The sequence below is a fragment of the Aspergillus tanneri genome, assembly GCF_003426965.1.
Source record: "Aspergillus tanneri strain NIH1004 chromosome Unknown AapTan_5_pilon_pilon_pilon, whole genome shotgun sequence".
Classification (NCBI taxonomy): Eukaryota; Fungi; Ascomycota; class Eurotiomycetes; order Eurotiales; family Aspergillaceae; genus Aspergillus; species Aspergillus tanneri.
This window is the reverse complement of record NW_022984632.1, coordinates 1205331-1222937: the sequence shown is the minus strand read 5'-3', so window position 1 is coordinate 1222937 and position 17607 is coordinate 1205331. Positions and strand designations below refer to the sequence as shown.

General features: G+C 51.0%; 5 protein-coding genes across 5 annotated transcripts; 3 read left to right on the top strand and 2 right to left on the bottom strand.

Moving 5' to 3' along the window:
- Nucleotides 1–172: 172 nt before the first annotated feature.
- On the top strand, nt 173–2350 carry ATNIH1004_009819 (methylenetetrahydrofolate reductase (NAD(P)H) MET12; the record flags this gene model as incomplete). Its single annotated transcript, XM_033574401.1, has 2 exons — nt 173–259; nt 335–2350. The coding sequence occupies 2 exons, from the start codon at nt 173–175 to the stop codon at nt 2348–2350; spliced, it is 2103 nt and encodes a 700-aa protein (XP_033422419.1).
- A 297-nt stretch (nt 2351–2647) lies between these two features.
- ATNIH1004_009818 (tRNA-ribosyltransferase family protein) lies at nt 2648–4253 on the bottom strand (the record flags this gene model as incomplete). The annotated part of the gene is made up of 3 exons (XM_033574400.1): nt 2648–2828; nt 2923–3937; nt 4016–4253. 3 exons carry the CDS (start codon nt 4251–4253, stop codon nt 2648–2650), a joined length of 1434 nt encoding a protein of 477 aa, XP_033422418.1.
- Nucleotides 4254–4556: 303 nt separating this feature from the next.
- Nucleotides 4557–5296, top strand: CDC8 (bifunctional thymidylate/uridylate kinase; the record flags this gene model as incomplete). Its single annotated transcript, XM_033574399.1, has 2 exons — nt 4557–4692; nt 4761–5296. The coding sequence occupies 2 exons, from the start codon at nt 4557–4559 to the stop codon at nt 5294–5296; spliced, it is 672 nt and encodes a 223-aa protein (XP_033422417.1).
- Nucleotides 5297–5338: 42 nt separating this feature from the next.
- Nucleotides 5339–6626, bottom strand: SLX1 (structure-specific endonuclease subunit SLX1; the record flags this gene model as incomplete). Its single annotated transcript, XM_033574398.1, has 2 exons — nt 5339–6320; nt 6394–6626. 2 exons carry the CDS (start codon nt 6624–6626, stop codon nt 5339–5341), a joined length of 1215 nt encoding a protein of 404 aa, XP_033422416.1.
- Nucleotides 6627–9717: 3091 nt separating this feature from the next.
- Nucleotides 9718–15297, top strand: ATNIH1004_009815 (putative PHD transcription factor (Rum1); the record flags this gene model as incomplete). The annotated part of the gene is made up of 5 exons (XM_033574397.1): nt 9718–10083; nt 10270–11185; nt 11264–11358; nt 11411–14082; nt 14160–15297. The coding sequence occupies 5 exons, from the start codon at nt 9718–9720 to the stop codon at nt 15295–15297; spliced, it is 5187 nt and encodes a 1728-aa protein (XP_033422415.1).
- Between the last annotated feature and the right edge of the window lie 2310 nt (nt 15298–17607).

The window sequence follows — 17607 nt, the reverse complement described above, 5'->3', positions numbered from 1 at the left end:
GGACGATCGGCGAGTCCCGCATTTCTGCTTCCACTTCTCATCACTTCAGTTTCTTCTCTTCTTGTCTTCTTCTCTTATTCTCTTCTTCTCTTCTTCACTCCTTCATCTCTCCCACTTTTTTCTTTCTTTTTTTGTTTTCTCTTCTTCTTTCTTTTTCTTTACCCTCGGCATCATGGAGAAGATCACCGATAAGATCGCGGCTTTACCGCCCGATGCCAACTACTTTTCGTTGGAGTTCTTCCCTCCCAAGACGCAGATGGTGCGTTCATCCACCCCTACATATATATATCTCTCTATAAATATATCCAGATAGATAGATATTAATGTAACCTAGGGTTTCGCCAACCTGCAAGCCCGTCTGGAGCGCATGGCCCAGGCACTGCGACCGCTGTTCGTCACCGTCACCTGGGGAGCTGGAGGAAGTACCGCCAAGAGATCGCTGGAGTTGGCTGAGATCTGTCAGCGCCAGTTGCAACTGACGACCTGTCTCCATCTAACCTGCACCAATATGAGTCGTGCCTTGGTTGATCATGCCCTTGAGGAGGCCAAGGTTCTGGGTATACGCAACATCCTAGCTCTGCGCGGGGATCCCCCCCGCAGTGAAGAGTACAACATGCACGGTGAGGATGACAGCAACAAGGACTTCACCTTCGCCGTCGACCTGGTGCGATACATTCGCCAGCAGCATGGCGACTACTTCTGCATCGGTGTCGCCGCCTACCCTGAGGGTCACCCCGCGGATTCCTTCCAGGACGTCCAGGACCCCGAGCGAGACCTGCCCTACCTGGTCGAAAAGACCCAGGCGGGCGCCGACTTTATCATGACGCAGCTGACCTACAACCTGGACGCCTATACGAAATTCGAGAAACGCCTTCGATCCCACGAGTCGGGTGCCTTCCAGACCATCCCCATTCTGCCGGGCTTGATGCCCATCCACAGCTACAAGATCCTCACCCGCGTCACCAAGCTCAGCCATGTCCAAATCCCGCCCCCGATGCTGGATCAACTCGACCGCGTCCGATACGATGATGACGCCGTCAAGCGCATGGGCGTTGACATCGTCTCCGACCTTGTGGGCGGCATCCGGGACATCTCCTACCCGGGGCCACGCGGATTCCACTTCTACACACTGAACCTGGAGAAGACGGTCTCCTTCATCCTAGAGCGCTGCGACCTCATCCCCCCGTTATCGGAGGACGACGACGACGAGGCGGCGCTCGTCGACGGTGGCCATCTGTCCGCGGTCGACTCGTCCACCTACGTGGCACCGAACGGGATGCCCAACCAGTCTCTGACCCGGCGACGAGCCGAGTCCATCAACTCCTTGCCGCATAACCGCGTCATCGTTGACAAGGTGCAGGCCGCCGAGTCATCCTCCAAGGACTCTGTCTCGCACGAAGCCCCCGCCACCAGTGCCGGCATGCCGGCCCTGCCACCCGACCGCACGACCACCCTGCAGATCTCCGAAGGACTGGGCGCCCTGGGCCGCGAGGCGACCTGGGACGACTTCCCCAACGGCCGATGGGGTGATGCACGCTCACCCGCCTTCGGCGAGATCGACGGCTACGGGCCCTCGCTGCACGTCCCACCCCCGGTCGGCCATCGCATCTGGGGCTTCCCCGTGTCGCGCGAGGATGTCAGTACGCTATTCCGCCGCCATCTTCAAGGCGAACTGCACATCGTCCCGTGGTCTGAGGGCGGCACCGAGGAAGGAGCCAGCGGCCTGAGCGCGGAAACCGACATCATCCGGCCCGAGCTCCTCCAGCTCATCGACCGCCACGGCTGGTGGACGCTGGCCTCGCAGCCCGCGGTCAATGGCGTCCGCAGCGACGACCGCGTTTTCGGCTGGGGTCCGCCCGGCGAGGGTTTCGTCTTCCAGAAACCGTTTGTCGAGTTCTTCTGCCCGTCCTCCGACTACCGTTCGGTACTGAAGCCGCTCCTCACGCACCACGGGCATGAGAAGCTAGCCTGGTTCGCGACCAATGTGCACGGCGACTTCGAGACCTCGATGCCCGGGCCCACCTCGGACGCTGATCCGCTGGAGATGAACCCGGCCAACGTCAACGCGGTCACTTGGGGCGTCTTCCGCGGCAAGGAGATCGTCTCCCCGACCATCATCGAGGAGGTCAGCTTCCGCGCCTGGGGCGACGAGGCCTTCCGTATCTGGGATGAGTGGCGTCGCATCTATCCGCGCGGCTCTGCCTCGGAGCGCTTCCTCGACCAGACCAAGAACGATGTCTGGCTGGTGTGCGTCGTGGGTCAGGAATTTGGTGCGGGCACGGAGATCGGCTCGCAGGAGGAAGAGGACGAGACGAAGTGGATGTGGAGGGTTCTAGCGAATAGCAAGTAGACCTTTTTTCTCCTCCTCCCCCTCGTCCTCCTTAATTTTTTTTTTTTTTTTTGAACGCCCTTCATAATTATTGAATTGACGACCATTTCTCGTTCCTTTAATTATTGTTACCTATTATGATCATGACGGCCTTCGCTATGGCGTTGAGATGGCATTTAAATTCTTGAAAAAGAAACAGGTGACCTACTATGAATCTCGATTGTTGATAGTCTATTGAAATGCCCTATATAACACCGCCCCCCAATACCAATGCTATATATATATATATATATGTGTGTGTGTGTGAGTGCAAGATCCTCAAGACCGTTGTTTCTCTGCAAATCCGTGCGCTTCCAGGCCATCGGCATCCGTATCGGGTGTGGCCAAAGACGATTGCGATTCGGCGAATTTCTCCAACGCATCATCCAGTCGACCGAACGCGCGAGGGTTCCGGCGTGGTTGGTTGGCGCTCGAGGGTGTGACCTGATGGCCGCGTAGTCTAATGTAGGGCGATTTTGTCCCTTGGTTAGTCGATTGGACAGAGGAGCAGAGCAGAGCATTGTAGATTAGAGAATGGGGATGATGGTACGCACCTGGGGCCTTGGCCAGTCTGTGCGGGAAGCTGCGAGGTGTAGAACCGCTGGAATGTCTGGACATCAGTGTCGAAGGTGCCACACTGGATACTTTCTCTGATCCGAGAGAAGAAAGTGTCCATGGTGTGGAGGTTATGGATCTGGAGGAGGGTCCACGCCAGCATTTCCTTGGCCGTTAGGAGATGGTGGATATAGGCGCGGTGGTGCTTCCGGCACGAATAGCACTGGCAGCCTTCAACTAACGGTTTCGTGTCGGATGTGTATGTCGACGACCAGAGGTCGAATCCGAGCGGTCGAGCTTCTTCGGCGATAGATCCGGATGAAGCGTGAGAGGGGAAGATAAAATCTAGTCCGATTCCGGCATCTGAACAGGTGCCCACAAAAGGCACGGTGACCAGGTCCGCACCTAGCGACACCTCCCGCAGAATGTCATGCGGCGTTGCCGGTTCGCTGAAAAGCAGTCGTGGGAGACCGCCCAAGGATTCCGGTAAGATTGACAGTGATGCCGACTCGTACAATGCCAGACCGGAGACGTACGGACGTAGATCACGTTCCAGTTCGTCCAGATACAGCATCTGCTGGGTGTTTTCTAGCGGCAGTACCGGCGCGAAGTAAGCGGCCTTAGAGCGGCATTCCTCCGGAACCGCTTGTCCATATAGCTGGTCGGTGGCATGCATCGTGAACGCATGGGTCCGATCGACCATCTTCCCGCGCCTCTTAAAACCGGGTTGCTGGCCCGGAACCAAATCGGCTAGGCCAACGACGATATCCGGTCGGAGCTTCTGCACGGCTTCAGTATATTGGTTGGCTTCTAGCTGTCGGAATCCGAAAGACGTCATGACCGCGATCGAGTTGGCCGTGTTTGTCGGAGGGGTGGCAATCGGAGGCACGCGACGTGGTCCCAGAATCAATACGAGCTCGTCCGGGAAGCAGGTGAACTTGCGCAAGGCCGACTCATGAGGCCCCGTGGGGGTCTGGTAAATTGGGAACGAATTTTTATTCTGCTGTTGCATGACTGATCTGAGCCCAGATGGGCAGCCACAGTCAGTGCCTGGATTCGAGTCTCACGCGAAATCGGAAAGCAGAAACCTACAATCCTCCAATCCAAAATACAAGCTCCCAATGGCAGTCTGACTGCGCATCATATCATGCGCCACATGTGGCACCGCTCCTCGCGACGTCAGAGGAGTGTAGTTCGGCGTGGGAATGGCCTTCCTGCCCGCGACGGCAAGGGAGCCCAGTCGCGGGGTTAGGATGGAGGCTGCGGTCGGATGCAGAAGACTGAAATTGACCATCTCATCGGAAAGCCGCGAGGGAGTCTCGAGGTCCATGATGGGAGGGGAAGTGGGTGGTGCCGATGACGAGTACGTAGAAGTGAAACAAATCGACCGATCGATCGATGAATCTCACGCGGCGGAGAAAAAAGAAGCAGAGGGAAGGATAGATGCCTGAGAAATCGGTCAACGTCGGCCGCCGCGTCTCGACCGCATCGCCCCCACAGCATCTTTTGAGATATTTATTCTTCTTGTTCTTCCACGACCCCATACATAATCCACTCCGGTTTGCTCATCAGACATTGTTTTCTCGGGCGGGATCGATAGTGTCTGAATAGATTGAATCTCCAGTCGATCGCCATGGCAGAACACGGTCCACGCGGGGCGCTGATTGTCGTCGAAGGACTCGACCGAGCTGGAAAATCAAGTCAGTGTGAGGCACTGCGCGACTCCCTCAAGGAATCGGGGCATTCGGTTAAATATATTCGGTTTCCAGGTAGATGCTACTGTGCCACCTTCGATCGCGGATACAAAGAACTCCATCCTGACCAACCTGCTTCCCAGACCGAACCACGCCGATTGGAAAGTTGATCGATAGTTATCTACAAAGCCAGTCGCAGCTGGACGACCATTCGATCCATCTTCTCTTTTCTGCCAATCGCTGGGAGATAGCGAGGTCCATCGAGGAAGACGTTGCCAACGGGATCACTGTGCTTGTGGATCGCTACTCGTACTCCGGGGCTGTATACTCCGCCGCGAAAGAGAACCCGAATCTGTCCCTGGACTGGGCGTGGCTGCCCGAAATAGGGCTGCCGCGACCCGACATCTGTCTCTTCCTTCGGATCTCCCCTGATGAGGCTGCCAAGCGCGGTGGGTTCGGGATAGAGCGATACGAGAACGAATCCATGCAGAAACGTGTACGGGAGCTATTTGGAACCCTGTTCGACCGGCAGCTGAGTGGTGACATCCACTTCGTTGACGCGGGGAGGCCATTTGAAGAGGTGTCGCGCGACATACAGATGGCCGTAACAGAGCGCATCTCCCGTTTGGACGCCATCGGACCGTTACGGAAACTGGAGCGATTGCAGCTTAGTTCCTGATGTGATGGTCACGATGATCGGGACTCTAAGAGTTGCTTTTCATCACAGAATATCCCCGTCATCGTCACTATCGTCAATGACAATCTCGACCCTTGTGGGTACTGTTGGCTGGGATTGCGATAGAACATCTCGCTCGGAATCCGTTTCAAGTTGTGGTGATTCGGTCCAATTCTCATCGAGAGAAGAGTCGTCCTGGAAATTATCACCTGAGTCATCATTTGCTCCTCTCCTTGGGGGATATGCAAGCCCAAAACCTCTCGATAGTTCGTCGTTAACATTTTCCATGTCCTTGAGGCCCCTCGCTCTGGGCACAGTGTCAGTTCCCTGCTTGCGCCTCTTTTTCTTTTGAATGGTGGCCTGCCACTCTTTCCCTCCGTTTCTCCGGAGAGACACCTCTTGCATCATCAGTGACCACGGAACGGTACGATAGCAGCTAGGACAAGCTCCAGACAGTGGGACAAGTCGATCCAGATCCTTGGTAGAATCTAGGAATTTAGTTGATAGACATAATAGATGACTGATACAGTTACACTTTGTCTCTGGGCAGACAACCACCAATTCATCCTTCGGGGTGAGCCGTGCTCGGCATACCTGGCAGTGAAGGTCTTCTGGATCATCAAGGAGAAACGCCGCTTTTTCGGCATACTCTTGTATGGGACCATAGTCGACCTGGATGCGGTCAATACTGCCGACCCTATGCTCATCCGAGCCATCCTGGATGGTCCCATCTGATATAACCGCGATGTGCTCCGGGAGGAAGCCATCTGCGCGGTCACACCAGGTTCGCCACGTCCTTTGAACCTCTGCGGAGAAGAATCGTATTTTGAGAGGCCAAGTAGAGAAGTAAGTCGACTGTAGCAAGGCATGCAAGGTGCCTAGATGGGCCGTCATCGACCTCTTAAGACGATGCGTGCGACGAAGTTTCCAGCCGGCTGTTGAATCGGCCTTCGAGTTGGTCGTCCGCTTGTCTTGATCGTCGTCCGACTCGGCATGACGAGACTTTCTCTGGCTCTGCCATGCCTTTCTATTGACGTTATCGACGTTAGAGATCCGAATCATACACGTCGTGCTTAAATAAATAAATAAAAATCACATACTCGAACTGTAACGCAGCAATCCGACTCGTGAATCCCTCCACGATAGCTACCATCTCCCAGGGCCTCTTATTGGTAGTCTTGTGGGCACCCCCTTTGGTATCCCCATTATGCTGCGCAAGGCGTCTGGCAGGATGAGGCGTAGAGCCAATATAGATGGATGTTTTCGAGACAGTCGACCGAAGAAGATAGCAGCAGTAGAATGCCGGGACCGGTTTGACGTGATCATCAGCCATACTAAATAAATAAAGAAATAAACAAGAAGTAAACAGAACCCTGTTCGAGCTTAATTGACTGGATGCGCGTCACGAGTGAGAAAGTCTTTGATAGATCTCCAGCCAAGCTTTTTGTTCTATGTTACACACGTAGCCCCTCTGAGAAATAGGGATGTAACCGATTTAAGCTTGCATGGCGCTGTTGATCGACTGCCGTTCTTTCTGCTCGTCGAGATCCAAGCGGGTTCAGCCGTCACTGCCTGAGGCTGCCACTTAGATAGTGGGGAATGGTATCCACATGTCTATCTCTATCGATCTGCAGTCAACGTCCAGGTGGTCGAGCTCTGTACGAGTGACAAGAGAAGGGGCTAAAGAGAGGATTTAAAGCTATATAGTATTTTGTACTGTTCTTGAATCTACATCGGTTGAAATATGTATGTGAATATACCGTATAAAACATATACTGTGTATATGTGTACAGTCAATTAACTTAATCAGCGAAGAAACAGTACCCAGCCTGGACAGTGCCTAGCGAGACAGCCTTGTACAAAGAATGAAGGGAAGCTATGGAGTACATGGAGGTAGAGGCCGACAAAAAACCGAAAAACAAGCGAGGTTATTTTAGACTGCACTGCCAAAATAGTCAACTCGTAATTAATCCAACACAAATGCTGCTATGCCGATTCTAGTAATTGGCCGTTCCTGGAAATATCACCTGTGTCTGACGGAGTAAGCATTCTTGGTAGGGTAATTATTCTGCTTTGTACGCTTGTGACTGTGAGATAGTTAATTCAGGTCTGTGTATTTAAGCCTTAGCATTGATCTTGCATGCTTCGACGTAGCATGGCACGGTCTATCGACACAGCCAGACGCAAAGATACGTCCAGGGAGAAAGAGGGTATTGAATCTCAGTGGAGTTTTAGACTTCTAGGTGCAGTAAAAATTAGGTATTGGATGGAGGCAACATTGTAGCATAGACAATCTTAGTGAATATCTTTCCTTACCATATGGTAGGGATAGAATAAATTGGAGGTATATTTAGGGCTCTCACATTCCAGTGAGATGAACCAAGACCACTGCAATCCGGAAACATTCGTCCTGTAAATTACCTGTTCATGTGATCTGAAATCTTAGTACCCAGGTTACCTGGTTAGGTAGGAGTGTAGAAGATACGCAAGTCGATCTGGGCAGGATCAAGAGAAACAAAGACATTTACTACTGTGTACATATCCTACTATCTGCCCGCTAGACTGTTTAGGCTTTACCCTGCATAGCGACCAGCGTGCCGGACCAGTGAGAATTACCTCTGGTATCATTCCACTGGCATACTTTCCCGGTTCAAAACCGTCCCAGAAGCCCCAGACAAGCTCTATAATACGTGATCCCTATTGGGGGGTTTCCGAATCATTTCTAGGTTGTTGGTCTGATCTGGTCCGTGGTTGACGTGTCACATAAAAATGTGTATCTTACCCCATCATATGGCGGCTAGACTTCCTGCCGAGGCATGGGATTTTTTTATTCTGAAGAACATCCACGGCGCGGGAGAATCTACTTGGCAAGGTGGGCTGACGAGAGATACATATTGCATGCACCTAGATAGTACGAAGTAATGGTGTTATCAGTTCATCTCGAGCTTCGGTTACACCTTCTGCGCAGAGTAATGTCGGGACTGGCTCTAGACATGCAGGAGAGAAAGTGCCCTGGGCCTGCCACCAACTGGATGTAGTTGAAACTAGGTAGAGGGACAACCCGGTCCCTTCGTATCCGGTAATACCAAATACCTATTAAGGTGCTGTACATACATACCGGTACAATGGACAATTGAGTTGGTCATGGTCAGTGGACGAATGCAATATCTGAAATGGAGATAGGACGAATAATAACAGGAAAAGGGGCAAAATCAAAAGAGCGTTTCTTTTGGCCCTTATCTCTCTCGAGGCTATAAACTATTAGTTGCACCAGACTGTGGTAATTTATACGAGCTAGCGGTACGGCGTAGGTAGCAGAGTACCTTAACCTACTGCCAGGGGATGTCAACACACCCCAGCTCTTGGCCAGATCTGACTCGTTACATCACCGTTTGCAGCCGAAAACTTAGATCCAAAGAGCGAGTGGATACCAGAAGTATCGTACCGTACGGTACTCTGGAGGTTAGATTACGGTTCCAGGGTTTCGCTACCAATGCTCCGTAAGCTGCTAGAAGATGCAAATCATGGATCGAGTCTGTTCTCTCTTCCTCTCTCTTTTTCTTTTTTTTTTTCTGGTCTTTCCCCCCCTCCCCCCTTCCTTGATTCCTTGGCTCCTCAATTTCAATTCCCTCTTTTTTTCTTTTTTTTTTTTCTTTTTTTTTTTTTTTTTTTTTTTTTTTTTGGTGAAACTCCTTGGGATAAATCCCTCCTTCTAAGTATCTGCTCCACTTCAGATTCATCGACTTCAACCCTTGAATTTATACACGGCCACTTCTCCCCAGTAAGTAGATATAGCTCTCTTGCCAGGGTGATGGAATGCCCATTGCCTTGTACCATATACCGCTACTGTACAACCACACTACCTAGTTATACACACATCTTACCTAACCCACCCAACTTTCGCTGGAGTTGACCCAACCGTCCGATCTCCATCCAACGAACGACGAACGAGCTACTACAGTCAATCCCTCCAATCGTTCTCTCTGGCTAACTCGTTAGTATCCTTTTCATAGCTCCCACCTAAAAATCCCGTCTCGACCTAACTACAACCTCGACCTGCGTTTTGTACTGATTCGACCGATTTCCTGGTGACCTACTACTACTATACTTTTTCCGAGATTCTCCACACGAACTAACCCTCCCCCGGTTCATCTCGGTCTTCCCTTGAATATCTCTCCCTCCGCCATCTATCTTCCCCCCCCTTCGGAATCCCTCCCACTTCTCCTTCTCTGTCCATCATCGGTCCGGTGGATGGTCTTCTATTCATTTTCCCACTCGTATACCATTTTTGCTCTCCCTGTGGCTTGTGTAGTTATCCCATGTGCTTTTCGCATCGGATGATTGCCCCCTTCCGCCCACGATAAAAAAAGGCGCAAATCTTCTCTTCGCTCTCAGTTAGACCATCCTCCCTCCCCCCATTCGAGATGGTGGCTCCGGCCTCAACGGGAGGGATCTCGACAGGCATACAGCCTTCGGCGAGCCGTCAACCCATCCGATCGTCCAGCACTCATCCATCGCATTCTCACAATGTGCCCTTGAGCGCTCGACGCTCCGAACCTCTCAACCTGTCGACAGTGGAGCGACGAGGACAGCCCAATGCCCCTCGAGAACCGTCCAAAAGGGTCCGTCCACATGGCTTACAAGAGGCCCCTACGTTTCGTCCAACGAAGGAGGAGTTCGAGGATCCTGAGGCATACATTCGGAAGATAGCACCCGAAGGCAAGAAATATGGGATTTGCAGGATTATTCCACCTGAAGGCTGGGAACCTCCATTTGCGATCGACACTGAGGTATGATAAATGTCTTTCCAGTCTCGTCCTGTTTTCTTTTCTTTTCTTTTCTTTTCTTTTCTTTTCTTTTCTTTTCTCTTTTTTGGCCCCTTGTTCCTAGTGGCTCTACCTACGAGACTGTTTTGCCTATCGTACAATGATATCAAGTGTTTGTCGCAAAAAGTCATGGCTGACATGTTTCCTCAGCGCTTCCACTTCAAAACCCGTCGACAGGAGCTTAACTCGGTTGAAGGAGGTATGCCCCCGCGTTCAGCCACGTTTGCTGCCGGTGGAGCTCCGCAGCCCAGTTCTGACCCGAACCCAGGAACCCGTGCCAACTTGAACTACCTCGACCAGTTAGCCAAATATCACAAACAACATGGTACCAACCTCAACCGATTTCCCAGTGTCGATAAGCGGCCTCTGGATCTATACAAACTCAAAAAGGCCGTAGAAGTTCGGGGTGGGTTCGACCAAGTTTGCAAGATGAAAAAATGGGCGGAAATTGGTCGTGACCTTGGTTATAGTGGAAAGATCATGTCCTCCCTTTCCACCTCACTTAAAAACTCGTATCAGAGGTGGCTTCAGCCGTACGAGGAATATCTACGGTTGGCGAAGCCTGGCGTGCAACAACAGCTGGAGTTGGAGCACGGTGGTCCCTACACACCATCCCCCAATCATTCGCCTATGGCCAAAAAGCCTATCCCTCCGGAAAACCACACCCCTTCGGCAACGCCACTGACCACTCCCGCCGTTGCCCCCGCGGCTCCTCAAAGCGCTCCGAGGGAGCTCGAGGCAACTCCGGATAAGCCGACGCCTCCGGTCGAGCCGACACCGCCTCGACCGGTGGCCTCCGGATTCACGCCCGTCAATGCAGGCTCTGGCTTCACTGCCGTGAATCAATCCCCGTCCTTTGTGGCGGTGAATAGCGGTCCTACTGTAAAACGAGAAGCAGAAAACGGCTCTCTTACTCCTAAGAGTGTTGCCGAGCATCCTCCCACGTCAACTCCTGTTTCTAATGGCCATGGCCATCCAATGAAGAGGGCAATCAGCCATGAAAGTGGTTCTCAAACTGACAACTGTGATGATCCAAATGGTCGACGAAGTAAACGACTCCGAAAGGGTACGTCAAAGCTGTTGCAAAAGCCAAAAAAAAAAAGGAGCTTTTTTTTGTTTTATATTTTCTAATCGTTCTCCGTAGATGCACCTCTGCCAACTGTTGCTGGGTCACATATGAGTCTTCTTCGCCCCACTCCACCACGAGCGCGCAAGAGTGATAGTCGAAAGACCGGTGATGTACGTCTGTCTCTATTTGTCGATCCTTCCCCAGAATGCTAACTAGATTTAGAAGTGCGAAAACTGTGGAAAGTTGGAAGACCGTCCTGCCATTCTCGTGTGTGATAGCTGTGAGCACGGCTATCATAAATACTGTCTCGACCCTCCTTTGACTACTATTCCCGAGTATGATTGGCATTGTCCTAAGTGCCTCGTAGGCACGGGCGAGTTTGGGTTCGAAGAAGGAGGAGTTTACTCGCTCAAGCAATTCCAAGAGAAGGCAAATAATTTCAGGAAGAATTATTTCGCATCCAAAATGCCTTTTGACCCGGTTCTTAACACTCATCGGCGGGAATCCGAAGATGACGTGGAGCGCGAGTTCTGGAGGTTAGTTGAAAGCTTGACGGAAACCGTCGAGGTGGAGTATGGCGCCGACATTCACTCGACTACTCATGGTAGTGGATTTCCTACCCAAGAAAGGAGACCGGTCGACCCATATTCACACGACCCCTGGAACTTGAACATTCTTCCATTCTACGGTGATTCGTTGTTCCGTCATATCAAGTCTGATATTTCCGGCATGACGGTCCCCTGGGTTTACGTCGGCATGTGTTTCTCAACGTTCTGCTGGCACAACGAAGACCATTATGCCTACTCGGCCAACTACCAACACTTTGGCGCCACCAAGACATGGTATGGGATCCCTGGGGCGGACGCGGAGGCCTTCGAGGAGGCGATGCGCCAAGCAGTCCCCGAGCTATTCGAGGGCCAGCCTGACCTCCTCTTTCAGCTTGTCACGTTGATGCCGCCAGACCAGCTCCGGAAGGCTGGTGTCAATGTTTATGCACTTGACCAACGTGCTGGACAGTTTGTCATCACTTTCCCTCAGGCGTATCATGCGGGGTTCAACCACGGTTTCAATTTCAATGAAGCTGTGAATTTTGCGCCCGCCGACTGGGAACCCTGCGGAGCAATGGGTGTCGAGCGTCTACAAGCTTTCCGACGCCACCCGTGTTTCTCACACGATGAACTGCTGCTCACAGCAGCGGCTCACGACACATCCATTAAAACCGCCAAATGGCTAGCCCCTGCTCTCCAGCGGACCTGCGCACGGGAGCTGGCCGAACGCGCTTCGCTAGCAGCCCGACACCGAGAAGTAGCTCCTCATAATTGCTCCTTCGGAAACCAAGATCCCGCGGCGACCGGCGATTGCCGGCTCAAATTCGCGGTGGAAGAGGAAGACCTTCCCGAGGATGACTACCAGTGCCACTTCTGCAAGGCCTTTACCTATCTGACGCAATTCCGCTGCCATAAGACCGGGAAGACCGTTTGCCTGACCCATGTGGATACGTATGATTGCTGTGGAGAACCGCTAACCCAAAGACTACTTGGTCCCGACCACACATTGCGTTATCGGTTTAGCGATGATGGATTGAAAGCATTGGTGCAAAAGGTTCAAGAGCGTGCCAGAATCCCTGAAGCTTGGGCCGAGAAACGTGACAAGACTTTGGAAGAAGATCCTAGGCCGCAGTTGAAGGTCCTTCATAGTCTACTCAATGAAGGTGAGAAAATCCCATACCACTTGCCTGGTCTCCAAGATCTTGCGGCCTTCGTTCAACGCTGCGATAAATGGGTTGAAGAAGCAACCAATTATATCACCCGGAAGCAGCAGAACCGGAGGAAGAACGAGAAGGCCTGGCGCAAAAGTACCTCGAAGGCCGCGCAGGCGGAAGAACGTGATCGTGAAGTCCGCAGAGTAGAGAACATCTACGCCCTTCTTGCAGAGGCTGATAAACTGTCGTTCAACTGTCCACAGATGGCGGCTCTGGAAGAGAAGACCCGCGAGATCGAGAAATTCCGCCAGGACGTTAACGTTGCCCTCTTGAATCCCCATATTCGATCGGTCCAGGAAGTGGAAGAGTTGGTAGAGTCCTCGCACAATTTCAACGTCACCATCCCCGAGGTAGAAGGACTGGAACACATTCTCCGGCAAATGAAGTGGAATGACGAAGCACGCCGCAAGCGTGAACAGTATTTGACCCTCAAGGAATGCAAGGAGCTCATTCTGGCCGGTGAGCAACTGGGATTATCGGAAACCAATGACCATCTACTCTATTTCAAGGATCTTTGTCGGCACGGTGAGGCCTGGGAAGCTAAAGCCAAAGAATTGATGTCTGTAGAAGCTGTTCATTATCAGCAACTTGAAGCCTTGTCGGCGCAGGCGTCCCGCTTCCCTGTCTCGCCCGATACGCTCGCGGCAGTCGATGCCATATTAACCAAGCAGCGTGAAGCACAGAAAAAGATCCAATCCCTGTACGAAAGGAGCAGGGATCCCGATTTCCGAAACCGTCCCAAGTATAAAGAGGTCCGCGAACTGATGGAATCCCTGGAAGAACTGAATAGTCGGCCCACCGGCGCCATTGACCTGGAGCGAGAGCAGAAACGCCATGAGGACTGGATGAGGAAGGGCAAGAAATTGTTTGGAAAGGCTAACGCCCCACTGCACATCTTGAAATCCCACATGGAGTACGTTGAGAAGCGAAATTCCTACTGTTTTGATCTGGAAGATCGATGTCGGCCTCCCGTGGAACCCGCGTCTCGCGATAACAGCCCGGATGGTCTGTTGGAGAACAACCCGACTCCCAGCATGTGGGGCGGTGGGAAATCACGGAAGCGGGATGTCTTCTGCATTTGCCGACATTCCGAGGCGGGCATGATGATCGAGTGTGAGATATGCCATGAATGGTAGGTTCCTTTCTTTTCTTTCGCTGTGTGGTCTGTCCCCCAGAGATGGAGAACCGGCTGACCCTTCGATTCTCTAGGTACCACGGCAAATGCCTCAAGATTGCCCGAGGCAAAGTCAAGGAATTCGACAAGTACACTTGTCCTATCTGTGATTGGCGCCAGAAGATCCCTCGAGATGCTGCTCGCCCAAAGCTGGAAGACCTCCAGGAATGGCAGGCAGAAATGGCCGGCCTACCATTTCAGCCCGATGAAGAAGAGATCTTGGAAAACATCCTCAACCAAGCGACTACTTTTCGTGATTTCCTACAAAGTTTCACCAACGCTGCCTGTACCACCACCGAAGAAGTTCCGACCTTGATATTTTATCTGCGGAAGATCGAAGGCGCCGAGGTTCTGTTGGCGTATGAGACGAATTTCTTCCGACAAGAGATCCATAAATGGGCTCCCGTGGCCCCTGAGCCTCCGCCGATCCTGGAGCAGTCGCTTTCCACTCGTAAGCCGCGTCCAACCAAGCAACAGAAGATCATGGCGCAATTGGGAGTCGAGCGCCCAGAAGACCTTCCACCTCATCTGCGTACGAAACAGCCTCATCCCACCAAGCGCAAGTCTAGTGAATCACAATCGGGCAGGCCCTCATTTCTTCAGCCTCAAACTCCTGGCGAAGGTCCTAACCCGGAACCAGGTCACTCTGGACCTACTTTAACCACGATGGCCGAGACACAAACCTCTCCCTACCCTTTCTCTGCAAACTACTCCCTCCCTGGAGGCGATTCTACCCCCGCATTCGCTCCAGATTCCTCGGCATTTCTGCCCCATGCTGCGGTGCATTCTCCCTCATTCCCCGCTCGTTCTCCCTCGCCACATCACCGGGTGCTGGATACGTCCCTCTTCAGTTCTCCCCAATTCAACCGGGATCAAAATGACCAGACTCCCGGGGTGAACGTCGATAACCAAGACCCGTTCGACAGCAGCCCGAGACAAAACTTTGACGATGTGTTTGCGGACTTGACGAATGCTGACCCGGATCCGGAGGTGGAACCAGAAACCGAGCAAGAAATCGAGCCTATGGAGAACACGCATGCTAATGAGGCGCTAGAGGTTCTCGACGCGAGCAATGAGGGCCATACGGAATCCATGGATGACGAACCACAGGATGACAAACCTGCCAAAGCTTCGACTGAATCAGAGGTTGCTCCCAGTGCAGAAGAGGTTTGAGACTACTAATATACAACGGGAATGGACCATTCCAGTATCCACTTTCTTTACGCTGATTTAAAACAACCTGGACTTCTTATGAGGATTCAAATGCAACGATAACCTTTTATTTATTTATTTACTTATCTATTTTATTTTTCTTAACAAGTCGAGTCGAATCCGTGGTGGCCAATTAATCTTGCATTTCGGCCGGTATTCTGGCGTTTTCGAGTCACTCGGTGGCTTTCTCGTGTTTTGTTCTGTATGAGTTAATGGAGTTCATGTTATTGAATGTCCTTGGTCGTTGATATGCTTTCTGTTTGTGTACCTTGTTATGCACTTTGTTGTGTTTCTATTTCTTTTTTCCTTTTCCTTTTTCTCTGCTTTTTTTACAATTAAACGACCCCAGGGCCTTGGTACTGATGAGTTCGGTGTATCAGAGGGGTTGGAAGTTAGGGAGGTTCATATCTGTCTCTTCTTTCTACTTTTTCTGCTCTTGTTCAGCTTTTCCTTTTTTTTTCTCTTTTGATCTTTGTCTTTCGCAAGCTGTGTGTAATACTATTCGAAGTGCGTCTTCTGTATGCCTAATAAATAGACTCCTCTGGCTGATAGCTTTACTGTGGACATCTGATACTTGATACTGTAGGGGGCCAAGAGATCTATAACATAAATTATAGCGTCTCCAATTCGACATGCGGTAATGAATGATCTGCACCACTCTCTGCACCCACAAAGACCCCAGCGTATTTAAATGGTGGCACGGTTGTCCGCTGGATGTTGGAGGCGCGATATCATGTATGTCTTGCGTTGCCTATCTATCCAGATATTGAGGATGGTAGTGTTGGAGAAGAGAAGGTGGAACTACCACATTGGCGGTATCAATAGCATATAAGGAAGCCAAGTTACTTTTCATTCCACTACCTCCTAATCCCCCTACCATGAAAAAGGACCTACTGATCCAGATGGCGGCCTACGAAGGTAATTTCGACCGATATGCATGGCTAATGCGCCCAGGCTATATATAAGACAAGGAATTGCACTGCGTGGTCCGCGGGATATACCATAATACCATGTTCGCGCGCTGGTGGGCCGAACAGCTCAAGGTCAACCGAGATCGCATCAGGCTTCGTGGAAATAGCCAGGAAGCAATCTGGATAATAAGTCAGGCTATTAATACTCGTCGCGTGATAATTAATAATATTTTAGGCTTAAATAACAAATCCTATCTACCATACATAATTTGGTGGCCTCTAAAGCCCATATAGTATACACTCCCGAAACTCTAGCTAAGCAATGCCCCAAAATAAAATGTCAGATCGCCATTGCATGTGTTTTCTGTGATTACAAAAGCCTGTACCGCAGCCTGCAGGTCGTACCACACTACCACATCTGGCTGGCCGCAAAACAAAGCCCCAACCCATTCTATCGCAGGACCTGGAAACGCGTGCAATTGAGCAGGGCTTTAATGTTACAGAAAAGATATATTCCTGGACAGGAGAGTCTTCAGACTGGTTGGCAAAAGACTTAGAGCCTACTAACAATGCAATATACTCGCCCCTTACTCTATTTTTTATATTAAATAGCGGCCAAAGAGTAGGTACATATTTTAACTATTTAATAGATTCAGGTATTATCGAGCGCTACGTGTTTTAACGGCCAGATCTCTTGCACAAATTGGAGGTTCTTTGCGATGGGTACTGCCCGGGATACTTAGACTGTTGAGAGGAGGAAGAGCTTCTGGAGGAGGCGTCTGGGAGGACCGAACCAGGGATATAGCAAAATTGTAACCCACCAAGTCTCGGTGTGTTAATATCCGTCTTGTGATAGTTAACAATAAGTGTATTTCTTAAGATAATGTGATTCACAGCTCTGTAGAGATAAAATTATACAGCACGTAGACAATACAAGAGCATTCGTATTAGAGGGGCATATCTAACTAACCCCAATCTACCCATACAGACAACTGGCAGGAGAATACTCTGCAGGTGCAGTCTTGCATTACAAAAGGGTAAGAATAATAGCATGGGCTATTTATTCTGTACCCTGAGGATCGGCCACAATTTCCCTTGCTGACGCTCTTATAGGTCGCTTAAACTATAATAATCTACCTGTAATTTGCCCCCGCTGTATTGCGTCCCCCTCTTATAATACCATTCAGAAGCAATACACTCCTAAGGTAGCACGAGATCAACAGATACATCCCAGTCCACAGTTTCTGTGCTGTGGATGTTGCGAGAGATTGTGTTTAATTATCTTGCCTAATACAATAATTAATGATATCGGGACCTTTAGGCAGCTTTAGTGTAGGTATTGCATATTACCACATCAAAA